This window comes from Chanodichthys erythropterus, chromosome 4, assembly GCF_024489055.1.
Source record: "Chanodichthys erythropterus isolate Z2021 chromosome 4, ASM2448905v1, whole genome shotgun sequence".
NCBI lineage: Eukaryota > Metazoa > Chordata > Actinopteri > Cypriniformes > Xenocyprididae > Chanodichthys > Chanodichthys erythropterus.
Genome location: NC_090224.1, coordinates 11,574,624 through 11,585,630, shown reverse-complemented (window position 1 = coordinate 11,585,630; position 11,007 = coordinate 11,574,624). Strand labels below are relative to the sequence as shown.

At 36.8% G+C, this 11,007-nt stretch overlaps 1 protein-coding gene across 1 annotated transcript; it reads left to right on the top strand.

Moving 5' to 3' along the window:
- The first annotated feature begins 168 nt into the window (after positions 1-168).
- Positions 169-3,981, top strand: ptgs2b (prostaglandin-endoperoxide synthase 2b). Its single transcript, XM_067383096.1, has 10 exons — positions 169-388; positions 494-610; positions 706-849; positions 1,022-1,165; positions 1,474-1,655; positions 1,759-1,842; positions 2,041-2,287; positions 2,438-2,724; positions 2,852-2,999; positions 3,164-3,981. Exons 1-10 carry the CDS (start codon positions 331-333, stop codon positions 3,571-3,573), a joined length of 1,821 nt encoding a protein of 606 aa, XP_067239197.1. The 5' UTR covers positions 169-330; the 3' UTR covers positions 3,574-3,981.
- The last annotated feature ends 7,026 nt before the right edge of the window (positions 3,982-11,007 follow it).

The window sequence follows — 11,007 nt, the reverse complement described above, 5'->3', positions numbered from 1 at the left end:
TGCATGTAATTTTTGAGAAATGTTTATTAAACACTTTCTACAGTAATACAGTTCATGTATTAACGAGGATTATTTTATTTTATATTAATTTAATACTAGAATGTTTTCACGGGATATTAGTTTTTGACAGGTAGGCTATACAAAATGATTCTGTCATTGTTGTATCATCTTACAGTAGACGCGCGATGACTCACTGGAATTCATTCAAGTCAAATGTTGCGTCACATGGCTGCTCATATAACTACACCTCTCTCACTCGAAAGTTAATTCATTCTCTGGTCTGACTTGGCGAGGAAATACCTAAGACATCTACCAATACACGCCACCGGAATGAATAGTTTGATATTATTTATTCTTTTGCACCTGGGGTTCATGGTTTGCCAAGGAGGTAAGACATTTCTTCATTTCACATATTATGATTTTTTATGAATGACTTGTATACTATAAAAATCTAAGTCAAGCCGTCTAAAATAATCCTTTTTGTGTTATGCAGCCAACCCCTGTTGCTCTCAGCCATGTCAGAATCGCGGCGTCTGTACTGAAATGAGTTCCGACTCGTATGAATGTGACTGTACACGCACTGGATATTACGGTCAAAACTGCACAACACGTAAGTGAAAACTGAATAGACTTCTGTTAAAGAATAAGCTTCCTGTTCTCTGTCAATACTCAACTAACTTTTTACTTTGGTGTCGTTTTTTACAGCCGAGTTTCTCACATGGCTTAAAGTTTTTCTGAAGCCTTCTCCAAACACGGTGCATTACATTCTCACACACTTCAAAAGCTTGTGGAATATTGTCAACGACGTGTCGTTTTTGAGAAATGGCATAATGCGATACGTGCTAACATGTAAGTTGTGTCTCTGAAATAATTTTTTAAATAAAACCTCCAGTTTTGAACTGAACTGAGATAATTTTGAATTGAAAATAATAACTGTAACTTTAATAATTTCTTTCCACCAATCATTTTTATTGATAATTAAAACTGTAACTTTAAAAAGCTTCCTTTCCTCCTGATCCAGCACGGGCCCATCTGATTGACAGCCCCCCTATATTCAATGCTGACTACGGTTACAAAAGCTGGGAAGCCTATTCTAATCTCTCCTACTACACTCGTACACTGCCTCCTGTCCCTCAAGATTGCCCAACACCAATGGGAGTTGCAGGTGAGTCTCTTTCTCCTCAGACCTGTTTTCTCACATTTTTAGCATCACAGTTAGACAGGAAGCTTGCGGACACAACCTGCCTGCCTGCATGCCTTGGGTGTGTGGACGAAAAAAGCATATATTATATATATATATATATATATATATATATATATATATATATACACACACATTCAAGATGCTCTTATGACATTATTTCTGTCCATCAATTGAGGCCACTTTTGGGTCAATGTATAACATTCAGAAATGAAGATGTAATTATAAGGCAGAGGTCTTTTTCTCATTTGTTTTCTCATCTGTCTTGCCAGGTAAGAAAGAGCTGCCGGATGTGAAGCTGCTGGCTGAGAAACTGCTTCTCAGAAGGAAGTTCATTCCAGACCCTCAACGCACCAGTCTTATGTTCGCTTTCTTTGCCCAACATTTTACACACCAGTTCTTCAAAACTGACATGAAGAAAGGACCAGCTTTCACAAGAGCCGTGAATCATGGGGTGCGTATCTTATACATACTGTGCGACCTTTTCCATTGCCACTTATTAAATGTCCGCTCGCATTCATTTTAGTATTTAGACTGACTTTGCCTGGTGTCTTTAGGTTGACTTGGGTCACATATATGGACAGGACCTTGAACGCCAACACAAGCTGAGACTTTTCAAGGACGGCAAACTGAGATATAAAGTAAGGAATGTCTCCACCCCCTAAAATAACCTCCTCCAGTTCACTGAACTCTCAGTCACCACATCTTCCCTCTCCATTAGGCAATTCTGGCATTTCTCCTGTCTTGTTACTTACACATTTTTCACTTGCTCTTCCTCTTATATCACAAACCCGCTTGTCTGAAAATTTGACTATATTCGTGTACATTGCTTTCACCAGATCGTGGATGGTGAGGTTTATCCTCCGACAGTCAATGAGGTTCAAGTAGACATGCACTACCCTCCTCATATACCTGAGTCCCGTCGTTTTGCCGTGGGTCACGAGGCCTTTGGACTGGTTCCCGGACTCTTGATGTACGCCACTATCTGGCTGCGTGAACACAACCGAGTGTGTGATGTACTAAAGCAGGAGCATCCTGACTGGGATGATGAGAGGCTGTTTCAGACCTCACGGCTCATCCTTATTGGTAAGTGTCCTGAGAAAAGGAAATTTAGATTCAGGTAAATACGTAAACTGGACGTTTTGTATGACGTGTTAATGGATGTAATAATAGCTCAAAATACATTTACAAAAGCTCTTATGGTTCTAACGTTTGTTCTGTATTCTGATTTTACAGGTGAGACAATCAAAATCGTGATTGAAGATTATGTCCAGCACCTTAGTGGATACCATTTTAAGCTCAAGTTTGATCCTGAACTTCTCTTCAACGAGCGTTTCCAGTACCAGAACAGGATCGCCTCTGAGTTCAACACCCTTTACCACTGGCACCCCCTTATGCCTAATGAATTTCACATCCAGGACGAAGTCTACGATTACAAGCAGTTTCTCTTTAACACATCTATACTGACAGACCATGGCGTAAACAGCTTGGTTGAGTCCTTCACCAAACAGATAGCTGGAAGGGTAAGCTTTCATGTATTCTAAGACTTGAAAAAGAATTTTAGTTTACTATATTTTGGATTAGATACTGTTGCAAGGTACCGCTGATGGTGAGGATTTGGTTAATCTTAAATCTTCTCTTTTACTCCAGGTGGCTGGAGGGCGTAATGTTCCACCGGCTGTATTAAAGGTGGCCATGAAGTCAATTGAAGACAGCAGGCAAATGCGCTACCAATCTATTAATGCCTACAGGAAACGCTTTAACATGAAGCCATACAAATCCTTTGAAGAAATGACAGGTGAGGTTTAATATATTTATCAGTTCTGAACACAGAAGTTTTCTAATAACGCAGCTATTTTGCCTTCATCACAAGCATACCCTGCAGTATACCCTGCAGGTGCTGTAAAATCAGTGGTATTTAAGTCAACAATTTAAGTTGACTGAGCTTGTTTTATGTTTTAGGAGAAAAAGAAATGGCTGCTGAACTTGAAGAGATGTATGGAGATGTGGATGCTGTGGAGCTCTATGCTGGTCTGCTGGTTGAGAAGCCCAGGGCCAATGCCATCTTCGGGGAGACCATGGTGGAGATGGGTGCCCCCTACTCCCTCAAAGGACTTTTGGGAAATCCCATCTGTTCCCCTGAGTACTGGAAACCAAGCACATTTGGTGGCAAAGTGGGGTTTGAAATTATCAACACTGCCTCTCTGCAGAAATTGGTTTGCAATAATGTCAAAGGGCCCTGCCCTATGGCATCCTTCTATGTGCCTAATGTAAAAGATTCGGGACCAACCACTATTAATGCAAGTACTTCCCATTCGGATCAAAATGTCAACCCAACAGTTTTACTGAAAGAACGGACATCTGAGCTCTGATAGATGTATTCTTTAAGAAAATTTATTAATTATTTATTTATTTATTTATAGTCTATTTATTATATTTATTGTAATGAGAACATTATATTTTAATTCCAATTTTTGTATTTTTGATGACTAGTATTGTACAAATCTGATGTTATATTTGTAACTATTTATTAAATGTGTACATGCATTTATTGCAAAAAAAAAGTTTACATTAGACCTCAGATTTCAGCACTGCTGATTAGCTTATTCTGTCATATTGTCATGATTTTACTTGAATCCCTTTTCTAGTTGTTTACACTGTTTAAATGGATTAACTTGTGTTGTTTGTTTACTGTCTGCCCTTTTTCTTCCTTTGTTTCTCTCTTTTCTCTCTAATAAAACATCTCAAGATCTCAGAATAGTTTTCTTTCTAACAAAATATCTCACACACTGTTTTTTTAATCTCTTATGTTTAATCTGAAAAAGTATTGATATTTGCTTTTTTTTATGCTTGAAATTGACTTTATGAATAAATTAATCACAATAAATCTAATATTTTACCTAGTGTTCTGTGAATTCTTAAATGCCCCTATTTTTTTTTAAAGATTTTTATTAACGTTTTGCAACAAGATAATCATTTTAATTGGTATAAATTATTAGTATAAGGTTTATCAGTGATCTAAGCAATTTCCACTTATAAAATATATAACTTTCAATTCCAACAACCGTGAGTGGTAATGCGAAAATATAATAAATGAAAATATCCATACAGCAAAAGGCAATAAATTAGTTTTTATGATGACGGATGATATTATTGTTAGTCTACAGAGTATGCTTTATGACTTGCAGTGATATCTTCAAAAACACAAATTTATCAGAACCAACATGTAGAAACAGAATTTAGTGGTGACTTGTTCAAACAGTGAAAAATGCAAATATCTTGAGAGAATTACAACATAGTTCAAATTCAAGGTGATTTTAAGTGATTTGCAAGTCATTATCATAAATTACAGCTCACTCAGGCAGGGCAATTTAGAACATTAAGAATGAACATCTATGACAATGTCAGGGACGAACATAATTGCAAAAAAACATTGCATTCTGGATAATTTGCAGTGGTTTGCTTGTGAATCGAGGAAGGCTGACTTAAATACCTCACAATAGTCAGTCCTGGACAATAGTTACTCAGCATGCTTAGGAAAGGTATGACTTTCATGATGTTAGAAGTAGAACACAAATCTGCATGAATGTTCTGTGTGATGTCATCAATAAAAAATTATTATCGGTCAACAAACATGGACTGTGTTATTATTGACAAGCCTTGTAGAACGGAGATGTAGTGATAAATTGCTGTGCTGGGGTCCTTTTCCCAAAGCTCTGTGTATTTAAATTGATTTAAAATCATTAAAAGTGTGTCATCACATTATTTGCTCAACTGAAATCAATTGATGAATTAATAAAAGTATCAATTAAAAAATGTAAATAAGCAAGAGATAAATAGATTCATAATTCCTTAGTAGTACACCAACTTAATGTACTTATTATCTTAAATATATGCATGAAACAACCAGATAATACTACCAGTTAAAATAAATTCACTAAATCATATAGTTCATGTTAAAGCTGCATTCCGTAAGTTTTGCCTCTTTGTTGCCATCTGTTTGAACCCTGCAATTGCAGTTATTTGTGCAGATAAAGTCTGTAATATTATGTTTATTTTGTATATATCTGATTAATCTCATATAGGACGCGTTTCTTTGAGTTAAATATCGCGTTAGGGAAGTTGACTATTATGCTACTGCAGTAGACATATTACAGTATTAAGGCTAATGATTAATTGGTTTATTGATCATTAATTTAAACAACCATCGATCATGGGAATTTGTGTAAAATTGACATCCCTGGGAAGTAGGCTATGACCAAAATAAGAATTTTCACTGGAACATGTTATCTGAACAAGTAACATGTCTGCCACTTTTGTTCTGAATAACTGAGAAAAAAAGCATTACAATAAATCTTGCTGCAAATGGTGATTAAATCTAACGATCGCTTAGCTCGGATCATGTCAAGCCATGCACATAATTACTATTGTTATACTGTGTTCTCAAATTGTTAATGTTACCTGTAGATTTCAATTTCTGTAGCCACTCCGCAGTCCGAAGTCTTTTGCTTTTGACTACGGGTGAATCTCCAGTTGTCACTAACGACTGTCATTTGGACCTTTCTGGATTACAATCCGCCATCAAAATGGTAAGTTTAAAGGTGCCCTAGATTCAAAAATTTAATTTACTTCGGCATAGTTGAATAACGAGAGTTCAGTACATGGAAATTACATACAGTGAGTCTCAAACTCCATTGTCCTCCAATCCTCCTTCTTATGTAAATCTCATTTGTTTAAAAGACCTCAGAAGAACAGGCGAATCTCAACATAACACCGACTATTACATAACAGTCGGGATCATTAATATGTACGCCCCCAACATTTGCATATGCCAGCTCATGTTCAAAGCATTACACAAGGGCAGCCAGTATTAACGTCTGGATCTGTGCACAGCTGAATCATCAGACTAGGTAAGCAAGCAAGGACAATAGCGAAAAATGGCAGATGGAGCAATAATAACTGATATGATCCATGATTACATGATATTTTTAGTGATATTTGTAAATTGTCTTTCGAAATGTTTCATTAGCATGTTGCTAATGTACTGTTAAATGTGGTTAAAGTTACCATCGTTTCTTACTGTATTCACAGAGTCAAGACTGTCCTTATTTTCATTTTTAAACACTTGCAGTCTGTATAATTCATAAACACTTCACTAAACTTCATTCTTTATAAATCTCTCCAACAGTGTGTAATGTTAGCTTTAGCCACAGAGCACTATCAAACTCATTCAGAATCAAATGTAAACATCCAAATAAATACCATACTTACGCGATTAGACATGCTGCATGACGAACACTTTGTAAAGATCCATTTTGAGGGTTATATTAGCTGTGTGAACTTTTTTTATGTTTTTTTAAGGCAAGTGCGAGCTCTTGGGGCGTGGAGCAGCCTGAATCGGCGCATTTATAATGATGCCCCAAAATAGGCAGTTAAAAAAATTAATTAAAAAAAACTATTGTGTATTTTGAGCTGAAACTTAACAGACACATTCAGGGGACACCTAAGACTTATATTACATCTTTTAAAAACATGTTCTTCGGCACCTTTAATTATTGCAGCTGCTGTGAAAAAAGGATCCGCCATCCTCACATGTGATTTAGCCTACTAGCTGGGACTCATTCTTTATGTAAATAGACATGAAGTAATGATGCAAAGACGAATGGCTGCATGCTCGAATTTCCAGCAGAAACCTACCAGTACCACCTGAATTACAAAACATTACAAGTTTACCGTAGTGAATTGGGCTAAGGTAAGGAGATAGTTTTGAACACTGGCTGGTTATGTACTTGCTCAAAAATTGGTTTTGAATAATTTTTAACCAAAAAAAGTTACGGACTGCATTTTTAAAGAAAAAAGTATGACTTCTGCAGATTTTTGGATAGCTTAATTTATAATAGACATAAACAGAGGAATAATGTAGGAGATAGACCCCCTCCAGCTCTTTTCACATTGTTTCTACAGCTGTAGATATGTTACTTTTCATAAAACTGAACCACTGACCACATCAAAGTAAAGAGATGCATCACAATATGTACAGCTCTTGTCAAGAAGCGTTTTAGGCCCCATAATTGTGCAAGTGATTAGGACTTTGCATTTGTGCTTCTGGTCATCAATGACCCTGCGGGGGCTCTGATTTTCCAAAGCTTTACTGTATGAGCTCCAACTAGCTCAATTCTGTAGGCAGACTAAAAAACAATCTGCCATTCTCTGTGATAAATTGGCATGAAATTGGCACCTCGGGCCAGAAGGGAAGATTGTAGAGCGCATGTTTCCATTGCCTCAGCACAGACTGTCTCCTCAGCGATTGATAGTGTACGCAGAGGGTTTTTTTTTCACTGGACAGGGTACGTGCTGCCAGGAAAGCTTGTGTGGCTGCGAGGCTAAAGAGGAGATACGTGCCATCTGACAAGTGATGAAAATGAGGGGCAGTTGGATTCAGTCCCTGGTCACTTCCCAGTGTGAGAACTTGGCAGAGAGAAATAGAATCAGAGGAAGCACTTCTCAACAGTCATTTTAACATGAAATACAGTGATCTTTTTTAACTGAAAAAAATAAAAAAATGGTGTATAAAAATGTTTTACATGGAAATTGCTTGTAGATTTCACAATGAATTACAAAAAAACAGCAAGTAACAAAGTAAGCATGAAATATGAAATTCTTAAGTGTAAGACTGAAATAGTATTTTCTTGTATAATGTAACATACTTCAATAATCTTTTTTTTTTTACTAAATCATTTTTTACAGTGTATGAGCTCTCAGAGCCATGAGCCACATTACATGTTCATACCCTAAAAGTGAAAATGATGTCATCATTTACTCAGAACTTTACTGTAGAACACAAAAGAAGATATGTTTGGTCTATACATTCAACATCAGTGGGGTCAAAAATAACATAGACGTTCACTGCATGGACCAAAAATTTAAAAAAAAATCTCAATATGTGCACACACTAGCAAAAAGGAATTTTAAGGTAGATGAACATATTTCGAGAAAACTATAAATCTGTCATTACTGCATCTGACACATATGAGGTGATGCTTATAAAAATGCTTTCAGTTCTAGCAAGATGACAGAGTGTTAACTCATCAATACTGAAACTACACTGTGCCACACTGTCTGCGGACCTCCATTTAAAGTTGTATAGATTCTCAGACCATAAAAGGACAGTCAAATGTAGAACATCATTAGTAGGATACCACTTGCCACTTGTACATGGATCTCATTGCATGTCTTTAGTTGTTTTGAATTTGTGATATCTTTGTTTAAAAAATGACGAGGACACTGAAGGAGGACCCTGGGTAGGAACCTTCCTGTATATGCCTGTGTTTATAGGAGAGTGTGCCTGTGTCTGCACATGTCTCATTCAAAATGATTTCACTTTCCTTGAAGGAAGGAAAAATTCCCAATTATTCATGCAACCTGAGACACACAAGCACATCTGTGCCTTACAGACGAATTCCCTCTCATCATACTAAAAAGATGAATAATCTATTATTCATCATAAAATTTTGTTTATTTCGAGCTAGAGCAATCTTTATACTTTGCAAATGCAGCTTACACCTCACACTACAAGTCGTAATCCAACAGTTTCCAGTTAGGGTAAACTATTCAGCAAAACTGAAAAAAAAAAAAAAGAATTCAAAAAGAAATGAAAGTTTTGCACAACAGGAAATTGGCATTCAATAACACAAATCATTCCATCAATCTTAGAAACAAACAGACATGTAATTCTATACTGTTTTTTTTTTCTTTCATGAGAATTACAGAAATATACAACGTATATTTCTGTAATTCTGCCACCTAAACTGCCTCTTTTTATTTCTAAACAAAATTCCAGACTCCGTTCTCTGTGTGGTCTCCTTAACGGAAGATAATAAACATAAATACACATTAAACCAGCGAATTTCCCAAAAATACACCTGACCTAATAATAAAAAGTTTAGTTTACTTTGCTTTATTGACATTTTAGTCATATACAAGTGTACAAGTGGCATGTTCTACAAAGAACACAGAGGCCGCGTGAACGCACCTATTAATTGGCCAATAGAGTACCTCAGGGATGACGTGTTTTTGTAGGCCAACCGGAAGTTAGCGGCGCATGGGTTCCCTCGATCGAAAGCCTATTCATTTTTCCCATAGACTTTTGGAAAATCACAGAAAACAAGCTCTGTGTTTAACAAAGGGTTATGACACTTACACGTTTTGTCTATCAAGATAATCTTTACAAGTTAACACAACATGTATACATTTTGAAGCCTAAATAAAGTAGTAAGATATATAAAAGGCTAACAGTAAGCTATAAACGGACTACAGCACACCATGGTCGCGGATCAACGTCACCACCACCAAGCTTCCTCAAACTTTATTTAGAAAACAACTCTATTTAAAAACATGCTCACTGATTTGCCCTGCGCTGTGTATGAATACTTATCCACTTTTTCATGAGAAATGCTGTCCAAATGTCCCATTTGTCATGATGGCGTCTAAAGTCCCCGTCTTCCGTCCTTAAGGAAGTAGTCAGTTTTAGCACTTTGTTAGCAACTGCCGTTTTTAAGACACAGTAAAGGTTTTAAAAAAAAAATCACAAGCAGGTTATAACTGGTGTGTTTTATGTCATAGATCAAAACGTGAAAATATTTAGAGGCTTTGTTAACCACAGACCTTATTTCAAGCGATTTAGCAAAAACCCATTGACTTCGGAGCGATGGAACCGGAAAGCCCTAAAATGCTAACTCGCTTCCGGGTTTTGCCTACAAAAATGCGTCATCCCTGAGGTACTCTATTCGCACGGGACAAGACATCTCAGTAAAACTAGCAGAAGTGGGAGGGGTAACTCGATTTACGCACTACCGTCACCCTGTCGTCATGCGTTGCTTTCTGATACCATGTGCGCAAACCTGGCGCAAACACATATAATCTCAATATATAAACTATATATAACAGTTAGATCCGGTCAAACGATTTATTAATTAAATTCTGATTGGGTTGTGATAGTACTTAGGCACTTAGATAAAGATAAAAGTTTTGTGCCTCTGACAATTGCTTTGATCTTTTTGTTCTGAATGGAATGTAGAAAATACTTGAGGTTTGCCACAGACTTGTCCCACCACCTACAACACAAATGGATGTTTCTTTAAGTGCTTCCATGCTTGAAAAATGCACAGAAAACTACTTTTAAACAGGAAATGATGGAATTTTATCGTACATATTCACAGCGTGTCTATTCGAACGGGATTAGTATTACCTGAGGTCATTTTTCCGGACCTTTTTTCCAGAAGGTAAAAGTCGCCTTATTCTTTATTGACATTGTCCGTAATGATTACTGAGATGGCACATTCGGACGGGACTAAAATCACTGAGAAGCTCTGGTAATAATTACTTTATCCCACCTCCCCATGTAAAACTAATCCCGCCCGAATAGGGCTTGATAGTCTCGTTGACTCGGATGTATGTCATTGCTCACGTTACAGGAGTGCCCACTATGGGCACAATTGGAAGCCCTTGACCACTTGGAATCTGCTATGGAGTTGATTTATTATTTTTATTTTTTTCCTTATGAAACTGTTTATTACAGCATTCTATATGTATATGGGTGTGTTTGGGATGTTGGTGGTACTCCAGGACAGGTTTGAGAACCACTGCATTAAACCATTGCAAAATCTTGCCTGTGAATGCGTACACATACAGTAAACTGACGCATGAAGGAGCCAGTTTGAAATTGGCTATTGCATGTCTCATAACATGAAGTGACAGTGAATGATGACTTAAATTTCAGTCTTTTTCTCATTCAAAGTTATTGTATG

What these genes read in the sequence shown, in the direction of transcription:
- ptgs2b (XM_067383096.1), top strand. Translation starts at nt 331, where the DNA reads ATGAATAGTTTGATATTATTTATTCTTTTGCACCTGGGGTTCATGGTT. An exon ending in GTTCATGGTTTGCCAAGGAG is followed by an intron (nt 389 to 493) that starts GTAAGACATTTC and finishes TGTGTTATGCAG; the next exon opens with CCAACCCCTGTTGCTCTCAG. An exon ending in ATCCTTTGAAGAAATGACAG is followed by an intron (nt 3,000 to 3,163) that starts GTGAGGTTTAAT and finishes TTTATGTTTTAG; the next exon opens with GAGAAAAAGAAATGGCTGCT.